The 25,210-nt window shown below is 35.0% G+C and overlaps 3 protein-coding genes across 3 annotated transcripts; all 3 read right to left on the bottom strand.

Annotated features, from left to right (window-relative positions):
* Window positions 1–2,320: 2,320 nt before the first annotated feature.
* LOC134283139 (cytochrome P450 2C8-like) lies at window positions 2,321–6,783 on the bottom strand. The gene is made up of 4 exons (XM_062765598.1): window positions 6,189–6,783; window positions 3,985–4,503; window positions 3,424–3,864; window positions 2,321–2,643 (listed from the first exon to the last, which is right to left on the bottom strand). Exons 1-4 carry the CDS (start codon window positions 6,517–6,519, stop codon window positions 2,465–2,467), a joined length of 1,470 nt encoding a protein of 489 aa, XP_062621582.1. The 5' UTR covers window positions 6,520–6,783; the 3' UTR covers window positions 2,321–2,464.
* Window positions 6,784–7,380: 597 nt separating this feature from the next.
* On the bottom strand, window positions 7,381–11,616 carry LOC134283137 (cytochrome P450 2C28-like). The gene is made up of 4 exons (XM_062765595.1): window positions 10,473–11,616; window positions 9,486–10,004; window positions 8,387–8,827; window positions 7,381–7,843 (listed from the first exon to the last, which is right to left on the bottom strand). The coding sequence occupies exons 1-4, from the start codon at window positions 10,801–10,803 to the stop codon at window positions 7,665–7,667; spliced, it is 1,470 nt and encodes a 489-aa protein (XP_062621579.1). The 5' UTR covers window positions 10,804–11,616; the 3' UTR covers window positions 7,381–7,664.
* A 107-nt stretch (window positions 11,617–11,723) lies between these two features.
* Window positions 11,724–22,437, bottom strand: LOC134283140 (cytochrome P450 2H1-like). Its single transcript, XM_062765599.1, has 5 exons — window positions 22,057–22,437; window positions 20,059–20,577; window positions 12,785–13,225; window positions 11,824–11,995; window positions 11,724–11,743 (listed from the first exon to the last, which is right to left on the bottom strand). The coding sequence occupies exons 1-5, from the start codon at window positions 22,385–22,387 to the stop codon at window positions 11,737–11,739; spliced, it is 1,470 nt and encodes a 489-aa protein (XP_062621583.1). The 5' UTR covers window positions 22,388–22,437; the 3' UTR covers window positions 11,724–11,736.
* Window positions 22,438–25,210: the final 2,773 nt, after the last annotated feature.

Here is a 25,210-nt window from a genome sequence, read left to right on the forward strand (position 1 = left end):
CCCCGCATTTGTATTAGCACACCCTTTATTTATAGAATATGACGCAGACAGGGATCCCTGATGAAAACCTTTCGCATATTTTAACCAAATGATTAATCATCGAAAACGATATAAAGTATTTTATTATAATTATTTTTTGACAATTTCAGATAACTATGAAAGTTTAACAGTGTTTGTATTGCCTCAAAGGTGAAGACGTACTATATTCTAACTCGTAAATTTAATTTGGCGGTGAAGAAGCAGCATTTTCTGTTTTTAGCCGGGTACGAGTTAAAAACCAACAAGTCAAATGTTTTGGCAAGGTTAATGTTTTTTTTTTTCGGACAAACAGACAGAAAGACAGAATTTAAAAATTCTTCAATTTTTCAGAGGCCCAGCACTTCAAAGATGAATTCGGTAACTTTTGTAGTTAAACATATAAAGTTTGGATGAATTTTAAGGTCCCATGATGTTTATGATCTGTTGAGGTTTTTACTAAACACTAGGAAACATTAGCTACATGTAAACCCAATGCCTATGGTTATCACGTCTTCTTTCATTTCACGTTTGTTGCCATACTGTAGTACTAAACATAGGTAATCAGAGATTACAGAGCTCACCTCAACGAATGTTGTCTTTAAGTAAGGCAAAGTCACACAATTAACCAACAAAAAGTATACATGCCAAAAATGAAAATATTTTTAAAAGCAATTTTGATCTGATACTTTGAAATAGACCTACATAAAAAATTTAAACTACTTCTTCTTCATGAAAATGTAATGAAAATCCAGCATCTGAAGCAAATTTGAGAGTTTTCATCTCTTGATGCAGCATTTGTGCAAGTTTGGTTTATACAATGTTATATAAGCCTTATAGTTTTTGGTAATAGACCTGCAACCATAACTTTTACCTTGTCTATTATCTGAAAAATGTATGTCCAATTCAGCATCCGAAGCAAGTCCATTAGTGTGCATCCTTAGATGTATCATCCATGCAAGTTTGCTCATTATAGGGCTCATAGTTTATTGGAAATGAAACATGCATCAAAACTAACATTTTCACTCATCCACAAAAAGTAGGTCAGATTCAGCATCCGAAGCAAGCCTGGAAGTATGCATCCTTACATGTATCATCTATGCAAGACTGGTCATTAAAGAACTCATAGTTCCTTGGAAATGAAACCTGCACCAAAAACTTTTAACTATTCACTCAACCGGAAAATGTAGGTCAGATTCAGCATCCGAAGCAAGCCTGGTAGTGTGCATCCTTAGATGTATCATCCATGCAAGTTTGGTCAACACAGGGCTTAAAGTTACTTGCAAATGAAACCTGCACCAAAAACATTAACCTGTTCGCTCAAATGGAAAATGTAGGTCAGATTCAGCTTCCGAAGCAAGCCCGGTAGTATGCATCCTTAGATGTATCATCCATGCAAGTTTGGTCAACATAGGGCTTACAGTTACTTGGAAATGAAACCTGCACCAAAAACTTTAACCTGTTCACTCAACTGGAAAATGTAGGTCAGATTCAGCATCCGAAGCAAGCCCGGTATTATGCATCCTTAGATGTATCATCCATGCAAGTTTGGTCAACATAGGGCTTATAGTTACTTGGAAATGAAACCTGCACCAAAAACTTTAACCTGTTCACTCAACCGGAAAATGTAGGTCAGATTCAGCATCCGAAGCAAGCCCGGTAGTATGCATCCTTAGATGTATCATCCATGCAAGTTTGATCAACATAGGGCTTATAGTTAATTGGAAATGAAACCTACACCAAAAACTTTATCCTGTTCACTCAACCGGAAAATGTAGGTCAAATTCAGCATCCGAAGCAAGCCCGGTAGTATGCACCCTTAGATGTATCATCCATGCAAGTTTGGTCAACATAGGGCTTACAGTTACTTGGAAATGAAACCTGCATCGAAAACTTTAACCTGTTCACTCAACCGGAAAATGTAGGTCAGATTCAGCATCCGAAGCAAGCCCGGTAGTATGCATCCTTAGATGTATCATCCATGCAAGTTTGGTCAACATAGGGCTTATAGTTACTTGGAAATGAAACCCACACCAAAAACTGCACCAAAAATGTTAACCTGCTCCAAAAACATTAACCTGGTAATTCCTTTGCTGAAATTGCAGCATCTGAAACTTTGTCTGGTACAATAAAACACACTAAAACCATCTTCCAAGCATGTCTAATCAGTATAGGACACAGAAGTAATTAAAAAGAAAACTGCTCCAAAAAACTTAACCTTAACCTGGGACGCCGACGCCGACACCGACGCCGACGCCGAGGGTATCACATAAGCTCCCCCCAACTTCGTTGAGGTGAGCTAAAAATGCACATACAGTCTTCAGTAAAATGGTTTTACCTCCATGTACCTATAAACCCAAAGATAATCTGACATGCACATATGCATTTATTTTTGGATTTCATTAAACAGAACTTGTTAAACAATAAAATGTATTTGAGTTTCATTAACCTAAACGCCAACCGCTTTCAAAACAAAGTCTTTTGGTGCGTGCGTAATTCCGAAAATGCCTTCTACTGGTGGCAGATTATCTGGATCCTCTGTTAGAAGCTGAAATCTCTGTATCAGTGACGTCACAAACAAGAACAGTTCCATCCTTGCCAAAGCTTCTCCTAAACACACTCTTCGACCTGTGCATAAAATAAATACTATTATTATACCTCATTATAAATATTCTACACAACGCGTTATCTGATTGGTTCTAGGTTATCACGTGATCGGGCCGTAAAACTTCATATTTCCCGTCGTCGACACGGTTTTCATCATATTCCACCTCTTCGGAACACCAAGTGAATTTTCCCGTAATATAGTTCTCGTTCGTTGAACAAAAACTCCTGAGAGTAGTAGACGTCACAATAGCCTGGTTTACGTCACAAAATTTATGACAGTGTGTTGACCAAAGGGTTTTATAGTAACTTTACGGTAACAATGAAAGTGAATTTGAGAGTGGTGCCGAATTTGAAAGTTTATGTTTATTTCAAAGGTTTTGCTTGTTTCGGTATAATAAACAATTCATTGCATGAATGTTCGGGAAACATGAAGACTTATTCAGCCAAGAAATATCATATTCCCCTCGGGCGAAGCCCTCGGGGAATATGATTTTTCTTGGCTGAATAAGTCTTCATATTCCCCTCACTATCATGCGATAATTGTATAGTAGCCCTTATCAAACTTGTTAAAAAAACCCATTGTTCTTGATAAAATGTATGTACATGTATTAGAATAAATGCAATCGAAATATGCGCATAAAGTAATTTCACGATGAAATGAAGTGTATCAAATTCACATGTATAACTTTTTTTATCCTAATAGAACATGCACTTTGGAACTCTGTGCCTTTTTGCGATGCTCACTCTGTCACAATATGACCTCATAAGATTTAATCTTTTAAAATACTGAATAGTCCTTACCAAGTGAGAATACCAGAACTTTCTCAGTATTCTGAAGATTTCCTTTGTCATCCAAAAATCTTTCAGGACGAAAAGCATGGGGGTCTTGGAATATTTTTTCATCAAAGAGGACAGAATGCAAATTGGGAATGAGAAGAGCGTCTTTAGGAATTGTGAAATCTTTGTAAGGAAGATCACGTGTCAGTCCATGAGGAACAGAGATCGGAGCGATGGCTCCTATACGCAACACTTCGTGTATTACTGCCTCGCAATATGGGAGATTTTGCTTATCTTCCATATTTGGGTATCTTGAAGAACCGATGACGTCATTTATTTCCTTGCGCATCTTATTCTGCACATCAGGATGTCTTATCATAAATAAAGAAAACCACCGAAGAGCAGTTGTACTCGTCTCTGTACCCGCCACAAAAAGTTCACCAAGGATCTTTAACAATTGGTCCTCTAAAAATGAAATATGAAAAACTGCGTTGATTTAAGGATTGCATGTACTGTTTGGTCATTTCCAAAGATTTTATCAAAATACCAAAAACAAATATGATTTAAACTGCATAAATGCCTTACCATCAAAAGTTGTGTTTGGATTACTTTTCTCAGACTTTATTTTCTTCATGTAAATATCAATGAAGTCTCGAGAACTATTTTCGTCAAACTCTTTCTCGTGATCCCTTAAAATTTGACCAAGATGGTTCTCCACGTCCACGGTGTTAGTCAAGACCTTTTTTATTTGACAAGGATCTCCTGGGATGTATCTAACAAACGGAAGTATAGTTGCAACAAAAAGTATATTTCCATTGCTCAAATTTTGGTTTACCTTTTCTAACAATGACGTAAATTTTTTATCACTATGGTCATAACGCTTACCAAAGGCGATGGAACACATAATATTGGCGATACAGATATTTATCAAAGAATGTATGTCGAAAGGTTCGCCTTTCATAGAAATTGTCTCTTCAACGAACACTTCTATTTCTTCAATGATTTTGGACTCCAAGCTCCGTTTTCCGAACCCGAATTCTCTCAGTGCATTTAGAGTGAAGGCCCTGTGTTCTTTCCATAATGCTCCAGAAGCATGTGACACACCTAAAAATATAAATATATAAACTCAGGTTATACTGTTATTTATGAGAGTAAAAATTGAGTTAAGATTATTTGAATTACTACCAATCATATGCTTAATATATGCAATACATATATAACATATATACTAGGTAAAAACTGCGATTATTAATATAATAATATATCAAAGTGGTATAAACTTCATAAAGCATCACCGTGATGAGGCATCCTCTACTCATGTAACCAAACTTAGTGTAGAATCATGAGTTTTACATTTTAAAGTTATTGTCCAAAAAAGACAGGTATAATTTAAGTTATCGTTCAGAGAAGACAGGTACACTTAAAACCCTGTAAACTTGACTTAATCAATAGACGTTGGATCACGAATTTTGTAACCTTATGACCTAAAACATACCCTTGATTTTGTATCTTGTTTAGGATAAAGTAACTGAAAAAGAGACAGACCAAGTACAGAACCAAATTTCCCTCCACACTTCGGCATGCTAACATAGGTATATATCATCTTCCTCCTACATATATTTGTATACAAGGAGAGCATAACGTATACTTTTATTTGCATTACCCAATTGTCAATTTGCTTTATATAATTTCCTTTTCCAGTTATTTGTTTTCAATAAGTTTCCAATTACATTGAATAATTTTCTAATTGAATCGCCTATTTTTTCATTTATAATGTATAATTTTTCAGTAATAATGTATTTTTTTTTGTTTTGTGTATTCTATTGTATAATTTTTCAATTTGTCTTGCATAATTAAACAATACAAATAAAAAAATATAGAATGCAAATGAAAATTATTGAATATAAATGAAAACTTGTGCATAAATGGAAAATTATACACTACAAATAAAACGTAAAATAGTCTAAAGATAGAATACAATTCAAATGAAAAATTTAACAATACAATGGGAAGATTAAATACAATAAACCAAAAATAAATTAAATTAAAATAGAAATAAACATCATACAATGCAAATGATTTTTTTTTAGAATACAACAACTGGAAAGCTTACGGAAAAAACTAGAAAATAATGAATACAAATGGAAAATAATAATACCAATGGAAAAATATAAATTACAAATAAACTTTTTGACAATACAAATAAAAGTTATTCAATGCAAGTGGAAAAATTAAAAAGATCGAAGATTACAAAGTGTGACAGATCAAATTTCTATGTACACATTCTTTAAGAAAAAAATATGGAAAATTCAAAGAGAGGTAAAAAAGAAACATCTTATGGAGAAACTTAAGAAAAATGCTAAAGAGGATTTTATACTTTTAGATTTTTATTAACTCAACTGTTCTTTCTATTATACAATTAGGAACTTGTGTTTTAGCTGCTTTCGCATAACATAACTGAATTTTTAAGCCATCTCCTTCATAGAGATATACTACATGTATTTATATTAAATGGGCTATCTTTGGGTTTATAGGCATGTATAATATAATTACGTTAATTATATGAAAAATAAGATCTATCAGTCAATTTGTTTATAACTCATCTCTTAAATTATGTCTGTCTATTATTTACAGTTATATTTTTATATTGTGTAAAATACTCACACCTCAATGTTCATGTACATTGCACAATGCCTATACCTGAATGATAAAGATTATTATTTTTGCATCTCGATCATGTCGATCGTATCAAGAAATTTTTAAAAGTTAATTGCAAATGAAATAGATACCTTTGTTTTTTCCAATTACCGTTGTTAGAAAGCTGTCAGGTCTTTCGGATACGACATCGCCATGTTTTATGAATACATCCCGCAGGGTATCATATCCACTTACTACGACGAGTACCTTGGAACCAGTGACCAGACTGAATACGTCGCCATATTTATTTTTGTACTCTTCGAATTTCTCCAGCAACGTGTCTGGATTTTCACTGAGGAGATTTCCAATGAATGGCACTGTCGGGGGTCCGGGGGGAAGGGTAGAATCTCTCGTGGTTTTCCGCCACCATATAAACAAAAACACTACCACACCTGACAGGATAATACTCCAATAATCAAACATTATATTTACGTATCCAAAGTGTCCGAAATCTAGAGTACCTGTCGGTGTAAATCCCTGTCTTATTATAGATCAAGTCTTGAATAACACAGCCTGGATAAACCCTCAATTACATGCATGCTGTTTCACTGGGCACTGCTCTCATTTTAAATACAGCTGACTAATATGGCGACCCGTCCTTGACCATACTGACCAGGACTGCCGATAACGCGAGTACTCGTTAGAATATAGTGAATATCTCGTGTTTGTATAAGTTTTAACATAAACAAATGGATAAAAAGTAAGGCATTGAAAAATCACAGTGCTAAAATAAGCACACATATGCAGTTTGATATGGCTGTCTTAACACTGCAGGAGATATGCCTAAATAATGGGGTATAGCACGGTCAGTTAAAAATACATCCCCAGAATAATGAACTCAAGCCTAGGTGTTAATATGTGCATGTTCGACAATGGGGGTCCATCAAAACATTTGTACCAGTAGCAAATAAGGTAATTAAGAGGAAAAAATCTATTCAGTATCCAGTATTTATTTCAACGAGAAAAGGATATCATAGCAGGTTATTATCACTTACTTCGGACTAAATAGATAGATGGCCAGATAGAGCAAATTAAGACACTTTCAACCATATCATAATATTATTACATTATCATATGCTATAGCTGAGTTTAAAAATTATTATAGATACAAGGGTTTGTGCCTTTGAAAAATAAAGTGGCACGGTCTAAAAAGCATAAAGAATAAAGCTGCAAACTTTTTAACAACTTGCCGAAAACCATGAGCATAGATTTTCATGGCATGAAAAAATCTTAATTTATTCATGAAGTTCTATGACTTCTCAAAGAATTGAATATTATGATTTCTGTTTTAATCAGCAATTCGAACAAATTAAAAAATGCACGTCAATGAAGGGTTTTTTGTAGAAAGGGTGCAGTTGTGATGTGCAATAGTTCCCATAAACATCTCAAGATGGATCACCCGTGGATGTTTTGTCCTTGTAGTGTTTTTGGTTATATGAGAAAGAACTAGCTCCTATATAGACGAAATCTGAAACCGACACCAAGACAGAAGTACCGCATCAGTTCATCTCAATTTGATCAATGTATATCAATAAAGACGATAAGAAACTATTAAAGAAGTTTCACAACTAAACACTGGTTGCCTTAAGTAAGACGTCCTTTGGACCATAAGTCACCCCGAGAACCCCCTTTAGTGGTGGTATCTGTTGGGGATCAGCAGGAAGGATTCTAAATCGCTGTACTATGGATGAAGCAAAAAGAAACAACTCCATCCTGGCCAAGGATTCACCAAGGCAAACACGACGACCTGAGATAAAACAAGAAATATAAAGTTCATTTGATATTAAACGAATCAATGGTTCTTATTCTCTGTCAATGTCAGTATCTATAATTCCACATTGAAATAGTTCATGATGCAAAAAGAAGGCAAGAGATTTAGCTAGTTTCCCGTTTTGAAATATTTACATTTTTCAATGTCTTTCTCTGAGATAAAACTACAAATAAGGTTACAGCTTTATAACCCCATTAAGCAATTTGCCCGTGACAGAACTGCATGATATATAGCTGCGTGTTGCTTAGTAATACACCTTTCAGGGATGCTGAAATTTCTTCTTATTAATTTCTTTTATAGAATCAAGGATCAGGTAAAAATGTATTTTAAAGAATAACTGTCTTTTTTGTTTTAAGATGAAGATCAATCAATTTGCTCGCGTGCTAATTTTAAGCATAAACGCCTTCGGTCTTTATGCAATTATCATGCTAGCAAACTAATTGATAACATTATAAAACAAAAAACGACTAAACATTATTATCGATACGTTGATAAACCAAGGAAAATTAAAACTCTTACCAACAGAAAATGTTATGACTTTGTCCGTGTTAATTAATCTTCCCTCGGCGTCCAAGAATCTCTCCGGTCTGAAGACTTCCGGATCCTCAAATACGTTGGAGTCAAAAAGTACAGAATATAGATTAGGGATTAAAATGGCATCTTTTGGGATAACAAATTCTTTGAATTTAAAATCATTTTTTAATCCATGGGGAACAGATAAAGGCACGATACATCCAATACGGAGAACCTCGTGAAGAACTGCTTCTGTGTATGGAAGATTTGGTCTGTCGTTCATAGTGGGGTACCTGCTATTTCCTATGACGTCATTAATTTCTTTGCGCATCTTTTCCTGCACTTCTGGATTCCTGATCATAAAAACAGCAAACCATCTAAGTGCTGTAGACGTTGTTTCCGTTCCAGCGACAAAAAGATCTCCCAAAATTTTTATCAACTGTGTGTCTGGAAAAGTTAATCATCTGTTATTTTCAATTTGAAATGCATCGTTGTTTAAGTCTGACGTACAGCAAATCTTTCATATGGTTTTTGAAATTTAAAACTAATTTTGTATTTTTGTAAGAACCCTAAATGTTCATGTTACAGCAATCCAATTTGTTAAAAAAAATCTTACTTTAAGAGCAATTTCAATGAAAGGATCTCGGACAGTTTTTTTTCACAGTTGAGGTTCTTGTCCACATTTTAACAAAATTCTTTCTAAAGTAGTTGGGGTTACCAGGATCATATTTTTCTAACTTTACTATACATGTACAAATAAAAAACTACAAATCCCAGGGGTTTTGAACCCCACCCCCTTTCTGGAGTCGCGTGTGAGTGTTACTACCGGTACTGAGTAATTAAATGTATTTTAATTTTTTAAAAATTCAAATGTTCTGTAAGTTAGTCAGGCAACTTTACTTGGATACTCCAATGACTATTGCCTCAAATGATATATTAACTTGAGTACAGAATAAGTAAAAGTGAGTTGTGGAAACCACTGATCCCTACTTATTTTAACTACAAATTCAATGTAAGTTCGTGCAGGTTAAAAAAAAAAATAAAATGAAATAAAAATATATATAAATTTACGTTGATTTTTTTTAAAAAGGCGATGTAATCTCACCATCAAAAGTCGTGTCTGGATTGCTCTCTTCCGATTTCATTTTCTTCAAATATACATCGATGAAGTCTCTGAGATTGTTTTCATCAAAGCTTTGTTTGTGATCAGTGATAATTTTATTGAGATACTCTTCCACCATATTAACATTCTTCAATGCTTTTCTTATCTTTAATGGATCACCCGGGACATACCTCAAAAACGGAAGAATGGTTGCTACAAACATGATATTTCCGTTGCTAAGGTTTTCATTGATTGATTTGATGAGCGACGTGAAGTATTTGTCGTTATGTTCAAATCTTTCACCAAAGTTAATAGAACACATGATATTTGAGACGCACACAGTTATCAACGCTTGCATATCGAATGGTTGTCCATTTTTTGACTGAACTTCTTGGACAAAAACTCGCACTTCCTCCAATATTTTCGATTCCAAGCTTCGTTTTCCAAATCCAAACTCTCGGAGAGCATTTAGACTGAATGTTCTATGTTCCTTCCAAAATTCACCCGAGGCAAGGATGACACCTGTATGTATATGAAAAATGTTTATACTCGTCTAATATGTGATTAACGTGTTTTAATGGTTCTTTAGTTTGTTATCAACCCCTCAATACATCCACAATCTTATTTTCTATGTAAAGTGGTATCTGTTTATTATCAAAATCATGATTTTTTTCTCCATTTTTGTTAACAAATTTGAAACGACTGCATATAATACTACGTAATGTAGATAAAAGAAAAAAGTAAAAAAGAAAGAAACCGAAAGGAAGAAAACATTTATTTGTTCAGAGAGTTATAAAATGATAGTGTACATAAAATCTCTTTAAAGTTACATGTAAGACTGCAAAGCCATATACGTGTACAGAGGAAGGAATAAGAGTGCCTGAAAATATCACTTATACACGAATTTGATAGAATTATAAATTTTGACCCTAACAAGCTCCAGTATATGATACTATGTAAACAATGAGTAAGCTAGTTATATATATATACCTTTATATTTGGCTATTTCTTTGGTTGCAAAAATATCTGGCCTTTCGGAGACGATGTCCCCATGCTTAATAAAAATATCTCGAATGGTGTCCAGTCCGTTTACAACAACCATTGTTTTAGTTCCTGTAATCAAGCTGAAAACGTCTCCATACTTCTCTCTATATGACATGAAATTATCCACGATAGCATCAGGAGAAACAGACAGCAGATTTCCCAAGAAAGGAAGCGTGGGTGGACCCGGGGGTAAGGAGGAGTCTCGAGAGGTATTCCTCCACCACACGAACAAAATAATTACCACAAAGGCAAGAAAAACAGTCCATAAATCTATCATCGTCTTAACTTGGTACTGGTAGTACTTATCGATGTGTATGGCAGGCAGTTTAGACCTTCATTGTAATATCTTGTAAGGTTTTTTTTGTTCGCGTTTTCACACTTAATTTAAGGTAATACAGGGAGAAAAGATAACACTATTTCAACTATTTATTAAATTGGATTTTATCTTTGATTACAAACTAAACACATGCCTAGAAAACCGATACTTTAAGATTGTTATACTTAATTTAAATAGGTATATAACACGTCTTTCACTTATGGTATAGATTACGACATGGTATACATGCAATTATATTACAGTAATTTACACATTTATCAATAATGTCAGGTCATATATTCAGCCTTTCATTTAGTCCTCATCTGGCGGGAGTTGGGTACATTATTAAGGTCAGAGCACGGCTTGATGTTACTTGGATACACAGTGGATTGACTTCCTCCAAATACTTCGAACAGTCTTTCATTCAGAAAAAAAGATCATATACAGCATCTAATGAAGTTCGGTAGTTCATGTGCTTCCTTGGATATATTATCCACAAGCTTTGGCAAGTCACTAGGAAAGTGTTTGTTTCGAAAAAATTATCCAGATCCTTCCTCTAGAAAATGCAAGACGGGTGCAATTCTGATGTGCAGTACTTACATATCTCAAGGTGGATCACCCGAGAGTTTTATGTCTTTGTAGGGTTTATGTTATATGAGGAAGGACTAGCTCCTAAACACAATCTTAAACCGACACCAACGACAGAAGAACGGCACAAGTTCATCTCGATTTGATCAATGTGTATAAAAAAAAAGATAATAAACTATTAAAGATCAGAATCTGCTGACCCTGGGGCCTTGAAATTCACAATTCTTGAAGATAAGGGCCTTTGCTCATAACTATATAGGTAGTTCATCTGCTTAATACACAGCACAAGAAGAAGAAATTCCACAACTAGACACTGGATCAATTGCCTTCAGTAAACGTCTTTCTATACATGTGTAATCAATAGAGCCCCGCCCTAACACCAGAACCCCTGACCCTTGGGCCTTCAGTAAGACGTCTTTTGGACCATAAGTTATCCCGAGAACCCCCTTTAGTGGTGGTATCTGTTGGGGATCAGCAGGAAGGATTCTAAATCGCTGTACTATAGATGAAGCAAACAGAAACAACTCCATCCTGGCCAAGGATTCACCAAGGCAAACACGACGACCTGAGATAAAACAAAAGATGTTATACTAGAAAAGACTACAAAGACGATAAGGTACAGTGTACAATAAAAATAAACACGACAGCCTGCGATTAAACATGCACTAAATTTCATCAAATTAAAAGGAATGAAAGCTATGATCAAATTATTTACATGATTTTTTAAAAAAAAGCATGTAAATTAAATCCACTAGAGAAATTTTGGTAGAACTCTTACCTAACTAGTTAGTTTATTTAATACACAGGAGCAGAGAAGAAGATTTTCAAAGAAATAATGCTTTTTCACTATATACTTATTTAGCCCCGCCCTAGCACAAGAATTTCACAATTTTGGTAGAGGACTCAATGCTAATTACAATCATGCAAACAGTTTGACTGCTTGATGTCCAGGAGTAAAGAAGAAGATTTTTAAAGATTGCATTAATTTTACTGGTTTTGGCCCCACCCCCCAGGCCCCAGGGGGGCAGGGATCATGAAATTCAAAATTTTTGTTCCCCCTCACCCATAGATGCTTTGTGCCAAATTTGATTGAAATTGGTTCAGTGGTTGCAGAGAAGAAGCTGAAAATGTTCAAAAGTTTACGACCGATTGACGAAACGTACGACACGAAAACAGATAGCAATAGGTCACCTGAGTGACTCAGGTGACCTAAAAATAAACACGACAGCCTGCGATTAAACATGCACTAAATTTCATCAAATTAAAAGGAATGAAAGCTATGATCAAATTATTTACATGATTTTTTAAAAAAAAGCATGTAAATTAAATCCACTAGAGAAATTTAAACTCTTACCAACTGAGAATGCCAAGACTTTATCAGTATTTATAAGTCTTCCGTCATCATCTAAAAACCTCTCTGGTCGAAAGACTTTCGGATCTTTAAACACGCATGGGTCAAAAGAGACAGAATAGAGATTAGGTACTAAAATGGCATCTTTCGGAATTATAAATTCTTTGTATTTTAATTCACTATTTAATCCATGGGGAAGAGATAAAGGCACCACACATCCAAAACGAAGAACCTCGTGCAGAACTGCCTCTGTGTACGGAAGATTTGGTCTGTCGTCCATTGTTGGGTACCTGCTATTTCCTATGACGTCATTGATTTCTTTGCGCATCGTTTCTTGCACTTCCGGGTTTCTGATCATAAAAACAGCAAACCATCTAAGAGCTGTAGATGTCGTTTCTGTTCCAGCAGCAAATAAATCTAGCAAAAGCTTTACTAACTGTTCATCTGGAAAATAATGGCAGTCTACTCACTATAGACAATAATGGCCAACTCATAGCTTATTTGTATGACAAAGGGGATGTCTTAAGTCTTCCTTTCGTTAAATCACATATTTATGTAGAAAAAACTCCAGATTACCCTGCATTTGGTGTAAATATCTCCTAACAAATTCGATACTCAAGACTGTTCTCTGTTATAATATTTTTTTTTAACCTAAGAAAGGTATTGGCGAATAAGTCGAAGTTACAGGATAAGATTATCCGATCTAATGACGTTGTTTGCAATACAACCGTTCATACGAATTTATTTTGTCTTTCATTTAGTTCGCAATTTTTTTCAAATTCAAGTTTACGAATTACTCTGTCCATATCAGATCTAATCCCACCGTTGGTGTTTCATGAGATTCTAGCTTTTATCCTGTTCACGATTCGTTTACTTGATTTATGAGATTGATTACGGGTTGTTATCTTCAACATTACATCAAGGCCATCTTATTGCAGCCCGGAGGACCGGGCTGCTCTATACATATAAGTTTAAGTGTTGGTGTATGGGGATTGGGGTGGGAGTAGTTATTCAGAATAAAAGGTTTTCTAAACATTGAAAAGATTGTTAATCAGAAAGTTCTTTCCCTTTATAAATTATGAGATACATAATATATTTACTTCCATAAAGTGAATCTTTAAAAATATATATGTTTTTCTATTTAATATATAAAGTTGCTTATAATTTACTATTGAAAAAACGACAGGTCCCTTTTTTTAGAACATCGAATTTTACTTCTCGCATAAAAACGTACTTTGCACAGTTCGTGTTTATATTATAAAATGGAAAATTAAATACATATTTGAATATAGGTGATGCATGTGTCAACTTCAATTTATATTTTATACAGCCAACATTTACTCGAGGAATTTAAGATTAAAATAGTATCGTTTTTGTTTGATATTTATCCGACTATAAGTTTTCAAAATATTCGCGACTATCGTCTCCATCAATTAGACGCATGCCTTTTCACACATATCGAAGCGGTTTAATGGTCAAGGCACATTTCCATTGTTTGCTTTATATATTTCCCGGGCGACAATTGATGGTTACATCAATGTTTTCTTGTTTACATAAATGATATGCGTCACTGAAAATTTCATGCAAAAATACATTTGGGGCATGACATTTTTACTATATGCATAACATTTTTGTCTAAGAATAAACAGTTTGTTATGCTCATTTAGGGTCAAATGCAGGTTCGGTCTCGAGGTGTGTTTCCAATGGCACTAGGTCTCACCTTACAAACCCTCGAGTAATGCCAACCGTTTCAAACAGGTTCTGCCAGCAAATCGCATGTCACAACTCCACGTTTCGTGGCCCTGGTAATACTTTGGTAGCTGAGTGACAGTTTTGAAAAGCGAGACTCCGGCGCCTTTAAATAGCTGGAACTAGTGGCTAAGAGAAGGAAAACCCCAACAGAAAACCACTGGCCCTCCGAGTCCAAGGGGTTTCTGTATGGCTACATGTAATCACCAGGCAGAGTAATATTTCCAATGATTACGAAAACCCAAAATACACTGAGCAGACAGCGGGAGGTTAGCCCTCTAACTGTGATAAATAGTAATGCAGAGGACAACATGACGCAGGTGGATGAAAGCCATTTAGAAGTCCACAGGCCGAAATCCCTATGCACATCCAAAACAATATATATATAGGGGGCTAGAATGTGAGATCCATATATAATACAGGAAAATAGCCCAGATAGAACAGGAAATTGATAGATATAGAGTAGATATAATAGGACTTAGTGAAGTCAGATGGCCTATGAATGGAAACACTACATTACAAAGTGGGAAACTAGTGCTAAACTCAGGACGATAGGATGGATTACATCAAGACGGAGTAGGAATAATGATGACAAAGAAAGCTAAAAAGTCACTGATGGAATGGAAACCCATTAATGAGAGATTGATGTATGTAAGATTCTATACATCATCTCTAAAGATAGGAATGATAGTAGTTTACCCACCAACAAATGAGAGCCCTGAAGAGGCAGAGGAAGAATTCATGGAACAATTGCAGGAAGTTATTAACAACATTCCAAAACAAAATGACATACTGCTCATTATTGGAGATTATTAGAGGTTTTAATGCAAAGATTGGTAGCAAAAATAACGGTCATGAAAGTGTTATGGGGAAACATGAAATAGGAGAGCAAAATGAAAACGGAGAACGACTATTGGATATGTGAAAACTGAACAACCTAGTCATTACAAGAACAATATTTCCTCATAAATCAAGACACAACTCATGGATCTCACCCGATGGAAAGACGGAAAACCAAAATGATCATGTGCTTACTGTATAGGGGGAAAATAACTCGCGGTGTTAATATTCGCTATATTGACGGTGATAATAAATCCGTGAATTCAAGAAACAGTGAATAATTTTTCAATCATCTCCATGTTTTATTTGGAAATTTGAGAATAGACTACGATAGGTTTAAATACATGTACCACAGTGCATGGTCATTTTAGTAATTACGAGAAGTACTTGTCATTAAATTATTTTAATTAGCACGCTTTACATTATTTCAAGTCAACAGATAATTACCTGTATTTGTTAAAAAGCTTTTTAATAGCCAACGCTACATGTTTCATCAATCAAAACATGTGGGCCATGAGTTTTGATTACCCTTGCGTAACTAATGTTACCACGCACTGTGTATGCATTACCTGCATTATCATGCATGCATATTATAGTTTTTATCGACATTTTGATTTTAAGAAATCATTGAAATAACTATCAAACTTTCTGAAGATTTGGAAGGATATTATTTCGTCGACCTATACATTAACACATTTATTACTGTCCAGTGGTTTAATTTTCGCCGCGTTGTTTTGAAGATCTTGGGGTGTAAGTGCACTCACTGTAATAGCATACAGAAAAGTCATTCAAATGACTTATAGTCAAGGACTTTTGATAACTGCACCTGTTTTAATCAATCGTTAATTATTTAGTAAGTTTAACTATTTTATATAAACCTAACCTGTTTTCGTGAAATTAAGATATAAGAATGATGAATTTGTTTACATCAATACATGTAGCTATGAGATGGATTAAACGGATATAGACAAGGGAGGTAACTTCTATAACATAAGAATTCCGCGAATTCAAGAAACCGCGATCGTGTCCGATGAGAGAAAACCGTGAAAATTACAACCAGTGAAATTAATCCCCTATACAGTATTTCGAAACAACACAAAAATCCATCTTAGATACAAGGGCGATGAGAGGAGCCGATGTAAGCAGTGATCATGAACTGATAAGGAGTAAGATCAGAATAAAATTGAAGGAACAAAAGCAAAATGCAGACATACACAGAAAGAAATATGATGTTACAAAACTACAACAGCTCGAGAAAAGGAGAGCATTCACACTGGAGCTGAAAAACAGATTCCAAGTGCCTGAAGGATTGGAAAATGTTGAAGACATCTGGAAAATATGATAAAAGGTTACAACGAGACAGCAGACAGCATACTTGGAGTAAAAGAAAAGGGACAAAAACCATGGATAAGCAGGGACTCTTGGAAGGTGGTAGAAGAGAGGAAGCAGCTAAAACTCCAACTTGTCAACAGCAGATCAGAAAGGTTAAAAAGAACTTAAGAAATAAATATTCAATTAAAGACAGAGAGGTAAAATGCAGTTTGAGGAATGACGCGACAAAGTGGACAGAAGACATGATTACAGAAGCAGAGAGAGCAGCAAGTAATGGGGTGAGTAAGTATATGAGATAACTAGAGTGCTAAGCAATGAGAAGAAAGGCAAGACAACAGCAATCAAGGATAAAGAGGGAAAGATCTGAAGCAGTCAAGATGAAAGAAAGAAAAGGTAGAAAGAGCGCTTTCAAGAAATATTAAACCGCCCAAAGACTGAACATCCATTAGAAGTATTAGATGAGATGGATACAAGTCTCATACGGAAAGAGAAAATTGTCAAGGCTATAAAGAAACTGAAGAATGGAAAAGCTGGATAAGTAGATGGGATAAAAGCTGAAATGTTAAATGCAGACACAGAGACAACAGCAAGATATTTGGAAAAACTATTTTCAACAATCTGGAGACAAGAAACTATACCATCGGTTTGAATTAAAGGCCCGATAGTGAAGATCCCAAAGAAAGGTGATAGATCGGTATGCGATAATTATAGAGGTATAACACTTTTGTCTGTACCAAGCAAAGTATTCTCAAGAATAGTAATACAAAGAATCCAAGATGGAGTGGTAAAACAGCTGCGTGAAGAACAAGCTGGTTTTAGAAGAGGGAGGAGTACAACAGAGTAACTATTCACAATCCGTAACATCATAGAGTGCACTGATTAGAATTCAACATTGTTTGTAAATCATGTTGACTTCGAAAAGGTATTTGATTCCATTCACAGAGAGAATCTTTAGTCCATTATGAAGTTTTATGGCATCTCAGATAAACTGGTCAGAATGGTGAAACTCTTATATGAATCATTCCAATGTGCAGTCTTAGAAGATGGGGAAGAAACGGACTGGTTCTGGGTAACAACAGGAGTGAAACAGGGTTGCACAATGTCTGGATTCCTATTTCTGTTGGTTATAGATTACGTAATGAAAAGAACTACAGAAAGAGAACCAACAGGAATAAGGTGGAATTTCACAACAAAACTCGAAGACCTAGACTTCGCAGATGATCTTGCCTTACTTTCCTCAAAATTTCAAGACATACAGCAAAAGACACAAAGACTCAATGAAATTGCTAGTCAAGCTGGCCTCAGAATAAACACTGAGAAAACTAAAGTGATGAAGCTCAACACTGACATAAAAGAGGCAGTCAAGATTGATGGGCAAAACCTAAAGGATGTTGAAACATTTACTTACCTTGGAGGTGTAATAACAACAAAGGGAGGAGCTGACGAGGACATTACCAACAGACTGGGAAAAGCTAAGTCTCAATTTGGAAGGCTCAGAAAAATCTGGAGCTCATAAAAATTTTCCATCCAAACAAAAGTAAAGTTATTTAACAGCTTAGTCCTGAGAGAGACCTAAGGAAAATTGACACTTTCCAGAATAGATGCCTTGGAAAGATCCCGCGAGTAAGATGGCCTGAGAAAGTGTCAAATAAGAACTCCATCATAAAACAAAGACAGCTAGAGCATGTGAAATAATAACCCTCAGAAAGTGGAATCGGATTGGCCATGTACTGAGGATGGATAACACCAGGATATGTACCACTGCATTAACATGGCATCCAGAAGGAAAGAGAAAAGTAGGCAGGCCAAAAACAACTTGGAGGAGTACCACGGAGCACGATAGGCTACAGCTAGGATGGAAAAACTAGGCGTCAGCGAGGACAGCAGCCAAAGACAGATGCAGGCGGAGGCAGTGTATCGGAGCCTTATGAGCCAGCGGGCACGAAGAGGACAGGTATTGAGTCTACTTATTTTAAATTATGGGTTATTAAGTTAAATTGAAAATCCTTTCTTCTTTAAATTCAGTGTACATTAACCAATCAATAACTTTTGGTATAATCAAACATTGCTCACATCCTACTGATCCTAGTTTTAATCTTTCCCACCATAAAAAAGAAAGTAACCATTATTTACACAATCAATTGTCGACAGATATTTCCCGATCATGACAAGGAGCAGACGGCGGGTAAGATGGTTGACAGGGGAAGCCGACGACGCACCTGATCCCCCCTCTGATGTTTAAGAAGTCTGTAAATGCTCTGAGCTGAATTGTTTAATGAACTTTTAAGCTTGAGTACTTCATTATCTCCAGAGATTTCATTGAGATAAAGAACAAGCCCAGACGCCCATTGAAACAATACAACGACGGGAACAGAGCAAACGCAGGCTCTAAAATCAACAGAGACGGGATAAATAAGCATCCCTTGGTCGACCGGTCACATACGTCGTGTGCTCCTGGTCATGTTTGGGTCAACGGAAGAGACCATTGAAAAGTCGTTATGTAAATAATGGTCTAACAATTGGTATGAAAGCGTTAGTCAGCATTCGACTTATTAACAGATTGTATTTGGTGACAGGGTCATTGTGTCGACCATAGAGTTTTTGAAATGATGTTTCATCAACTTGCCTGCCAATAACCCACCTCGTTTTAGAAATTTTCTATACGTAGAGCATATACTCTTGTGTATCGAATCAACTGAGAGATGTAATCCCCTTATGCATTAGTGATGAAGGTATGTTGCTGCATAATTGAGGGAGTCGCCCGCGTGGTGTAGTGGTTATAGAGCTTCTGCTCTAGAGTCGTGAAGTAAGGAGTAAATCATTACGTCGCGGGTTCTAATCCCACTGTGGGACATGGAGACAGGTCCTTCGGATGAGACCGTATAAACCGAAGTTCCGTGTCGCAGTAAGTGCTGGCCTGCTCAATGGCCCTGAGTGTCGAGTATAGGACAGAATTCGCAGCTCTCCGCCGGCAAGTGGTGGCGTTTCCACATGAGAGAAAAATTCTCGAGAGGGACATTAAAATATACAATCAATCAATCATAATTAATGGAAGTAAAACTCACAACTTTAAACGAGACTGTTGATATCCTTGATTGATCAACTTATTTGTCAACAAATCAGCTTTACATATTTTCTTTAGAAGTGGACAGACTTTCGCCTACATCCACATAGGCAAAGGCCTGAAGAGAATACATCTATACTTAGAATACTGAAGTAAAAGTGAAGCTTAAAATTGGCTACGTTTACTTCTTATATATTTTTGCATGAAAATTCAAAGTACGCATTTGAATTTCAAAGCCACATAACAACTGTATAAAAGTTCATAAACGAATAATTTTTTGCGATTAACTCACCGTCAAAAGTTGTGTTTGGATTGCTCTTTTCCGATTTCATCTTCTTCAAATATGCATCGATGAAGTCTCTGAGATTGTTTTCATCAAAACTTTCTTTGTGATCAATGACAATTTTATAGAGGTGTTCTTCCACCAAATCAACATTCTTCAATACCTTCTTAAGCTTTAATGGATCACCCGGCACATACCTCAAAAATGGAAGAATGCTTCCTAGAATCATTATGTTTCCGTTGCTTACGTTTTCATTGATTAATTTGATGAGCAACGTAAAGTATTTGTCGCTATGTTCAAATCTTTCACCAAAGTTAATAGAACACATGATATTTGAGACACACACAGTTATCAACGCTTGCATATCGAATGGTTGTTCATTTTTTGACTGAACTTCTTGGACAAAAACATCCACTTCCTCCAATATTTTCGATTCCAAGCTTCGTTTTCCAAATCCAAACTCTCGGAGAGCATTTAGACTGAATGTTCTATGTTCCTTCCAAAATTCACCCGAGGTAAGGATGATACCTATATGGAAAATGATAATACTTACAAATTGTTTAATGTTATAAATAATTCTTTGAACATTTTTTCGTATGTTACTCTACCCATTTACAATCACAATATTATTTCATATGTAAAGTGATATATGTATATATATATATTTACAATCAAAATGATGGGTTTTTTTCTATGCTTATAAACAAATAAACGACTACATATAGTGTATTATCAATGAGCACACCTGCATTTCAAAATACATGTTCCTATCAAAAAGGGGGAAAATCAAAACTAAAAACATGAGTAATCAAAGATTACGAAGCTCACCTCGACGAATGTTATCAGTTTAGGTAATGCAAATCTCACATCATATTTTCTTAAAATTAAGTATTTATTCTGACAACAATATTCGAGCAAGTTCTATTTAAATAGGTTTTAAAATTCATTGGGGATTGACCTGTTCAAAAAACTTGAACCTCGTCACTCATTTGGAAAATGTAGGTCAGATCCAGCATCCGAAGCAAATTTCGATTGTCCATCCTTAGATGCATCATCCATGCAAGTTTGGTCCGGTTAGGGCTTATAGTTACTTGGGAATAACAGTCACTATTCTGGTAATTGTAGGTCAGATCCAGCATCCGAAGCAAGTCTGGTAGTGTCTATCCCTAGATGCATCGTCCATGCAAGTTTGGACTAGGTAGGGCTTATAGTTACTTGGGAATGGACCTGCACCAAAAACTTTAACCTGGTCACCCATCTGGTAAATGTAGGTCACATCCAGCATCCAAGCATCTCTAGTATCATCCATGCAAGTTTGGTCCATTGAAGCAAGTATAGTTACTTGGGAATGGACCTGCTCCAAAAACTTTAACCTGGTCACTCATCTGGAAAATGTAGCTCACATCCAGCATCTAGTAGTGTCTATTCCTAGATGCATCATCCATGCAAGTTTGGTCCAGGTAGGGCTTATAGTTACTTGGGAATGGACCTGCTTCAAAAACTTTGATATGGTCACTCATCTGGAAAATGTAGATCACATCCAGCATCCGAAGCAAGTTTGGTAGTGTCCATCCCTAGATGCATCATCCAAGCAAGTTTGGTCTAGGTAGGGCTTAGAGTTACATGGGAAGAGACCTGCTCCTAAAACTTTAACCGGGACGCCGACGCCGAGGGTATAGCATAAGCTCATCTCGACTTCGTCGAGGTGAGTGAGCTAAAAAGTATTAAATTAAAGAAACAAACAAACAAACAATTAAAGATGAAAACGATAATTTGTGCAGAGCATTAAGATACTAGTAATCATGTAAAATCTCACTAAAGTTAAGACCACAAAGCCACATATATAGAGGAAGGAATTATAATATCTACACATAATTAAAATAAAATTAATTTTTAGGTGCCTGCAAATTCACTTTACACGATATATCATAAAATTATAAATTTTGACCCTAACAAGCTCCGGTATATGAAACTATATAAATAGCTATTAAGCATATAAAAATGTACCTTTATATTTCATTATTTCTTTAACTGCAAAAAGATCTGGCCTTTCGGAAACGACGTCCCCATGCTTAATAAAAATATCCCGAATGGTGTCCAGTCCGTTTACAACAACTAATGTTTTGGTTCCTGTAATCAAGCTGAAAACGTCTCCATACTTCTTTCTGTATGACATGTAATTCTCTAAAACAGCATCAGGAGAAAGAGAGAGTATATTTCCCAGGAAAGGAATCGTGGGTGGACCCGGGGGTAAGGAGGAGTCTCGAGAGGTTTTCCTCCACCACACGTACAAAATAATAACCACAGAGGCAAGAAAAACAGTCCACAAATCTACCATGATTATTTTACGCTCAACGAGTGTGACACGCAATGGTGACCTGTTTTTTTTTTCAACTTTCAACTTTTATTAAAATGTAGGGCATATACAATTGCTTTCAATCTTATCTGCTTATCTTGCAACATTGTCTAGACTGTACTAAAGGGTTTTACGAAAGTTCATTCGATCCACATTTCTCTTTCATTTTTGAAAAGAAATACAATGAGATGATATTTAAAAATTGTGATACCGTATAATCCCTATTAACCGCCCCAGGCGCTTAGAAAAATGCAAAAAGGGGGCTGTTATTTTGGTATTCACTTTATGATATTTCATGTCAAATTTTATCTTCAAGAAATCTTTTTGAAAAAATAAATAAATACAAGGAACCACTAAATTAATGTCTAACTTTACTTAAAGTGAAGATAGTCTACCCAAATTATGCTAAATTATTCATTTTCCACTGAGAAATAGGATAATAGACACGTCTCACTTTCACTTTCTTCAATTTTTTGATACAACTCTTCTTGATTTTAATCACTATACAGGGGGCCCTATTTTCCTGACAATGGAAAAAGATCTAAGGGGGCGCTGTTGCAATCACTATTGAAATAACGACCACCATTGAAATAATTATATCATTAGTGGTTGAGAGTGCATTTCAATAGCAAACATAGTTAGTAACCACTATTGAAATACGACCAGTATTGAAATAATTATATCAATAGTGGTTAAGAGTGCATTTCAATAGCAAACATAGTTAGTAACCACTATTGAAATACAACCACTATTGAAATAATTATATCAATAGTGGTTAAGAGTGTATTTCAATAACAAACATACGTAATAACCACTATTGAAATACAACTACTATTGAAAAAAATATTTCAATAGTGGGTGAGATTCATTTCAATAACAAACATAGGTTGCAACCACTATTGAAATAATGTTCACTTTTGAAATAAAGATTTCAATATGGATTAAATTATGGTTTTAGTTTTGAAGTATTATCAGCAACTATCAAAATAATTATTTAAATCACTTTTGAAATTATTTCAATAAATATCTAAATCTTAATTTAAGGACAGATAGTACAAACAAAATATGGATATTTTTGGTCAGATTTCATTGAAAATGATGCAAATAATAAAATTCTAGAATATAAAGAAATTGTAAACCTTTGATGTTCAAAATTCTGCCTTACTAAAACCATCCTTATTAATTTATACACTTTAATTATTAATTTATATATTTTTAACTCCAAATCCAATTTTTGTGAAATTTTGGATAAAAAATTAAAAAATTTTCTTTCAATACTGGTCGTATTTCAATAGCGGTTGAAACCTATGGTTATCATATTGAAATGCACTCTTTCCACTATCAAATAATTATTTCAATAGTGCTCGTATTTCAATAGTGGTTGAAACCAATGGTTATTATATTGAAATGCACTCTCACCACCATTGAAATAATCATTTCAATAGTAGTCGTATTTCAATAGTGGTTACTATCTATGTTTGTTATTGAAATGCACTCTCAACCACTATTGATATAATTATTTCAATAGTGGTCGTATTTCAGTAGTGGTTATTACTTATGTTTGTTATTGAAATGAATCTCACCAACTATTGAAATAATTTTTTCAATAGTGGTCGTATTTCAGTAGTGGTTATCACCTTTGTTTGTTATTGAAATACACTCTTAACCACTATTGATATAACTATTTCAATAGTGGTTGTATTTCAATGGTGGTTACTAATTATGTTTGCTACTGAAATGCACTCTCAACCACTATTGATATAATTATTTCAATAGTGGTCGTATTCCAATAGTGGTTACTTACTATGTTTGCTATTGATATGCACTCTCAACCACTATTGATATAATTATTTCAATAGTGGTCGTATTTCAATAGTGGTTACTAACTATGTTTGCTATTGAAATGCACTCTCAACCACTATTGATATAATTATTTCAATACTGGTCGTATTTCAATAGTGGTTGCAACAGTCCATTCTTGCCTATGATTAGATTTTAACCGTATTCTGGTGAATCGAAAAGGGGTAAGCTGATATTAAAACAGATTATGTCAGAGCAGAAAAATATTTGTTGCATATATTAAATTCACGCGTTAATAAATCCTTTCAAATACTGTCGAAAATTTATCAAGTCAGTGAAGAATTTCAATATGATACACCTACATGTATTCAATTGAAAAGTGATTATTACCTTACTTACACCTAAGGTCATCGATTTGTATGATGCAAGATGAGCTGTGAAGAAAGAAAAGTAAATAATTCTATATTTTCATTATCGGCCGCAGCAGCGGCCGATCTATTTGTGGTTGTGTTAGAGAGTGCACATTATTTTTGCATTAGTTCAGTAAAATAATTTTTAAAAGATAACGTGTAAAAAATCAAGACCAAAATATTTTAAAAACTTGCTCTAAAGTAAGTATTACTTACTGTTATTATGTTTCAACTTCATTATCATTTCTCGTCAGATGACTGACAATTTATGGTTATAAAAAAATTTACAATAGGTACTCCCCTGCCTGGGAGTATGTAAGACATGAAAGGAAATCGTCATGATTTTCCGGATAATGATGACGTTGTAAAAGTGCATGGTTAATAAAAATTGAAAAGTTGTTCAACTAAAAAGTGTTTTGAATATGCAACAGCTGCGAGTGACACAAGGATAATGTTTTCTACATTTTGCACCGCGCCTTGCAACATAGCCAACTCTGCAGAAACCATTGACATTATCACGTGACAAAGATCCAGGGTATTATTATTATTATTAGCATGTGGTTCATCTTGAGAGGCCTACATCTTTATTTTGATG

Source organism: Saccostrea cucullata, unplaced genomic scaffold, assembly GCF_032062105.1.
Source record: "Saccostrea cucullata isolate Sc308-1 unplaced genomic scaffold, CSIRO_AGI_Scuc_v1 ctg326, whole genome shotgun sequence".
NCBI lineage: Eukaryota > Metazoa > Mollusca > Bivalvia > Ostreida > Ostreidae > Saccostrea > Saccostrea cuccullata.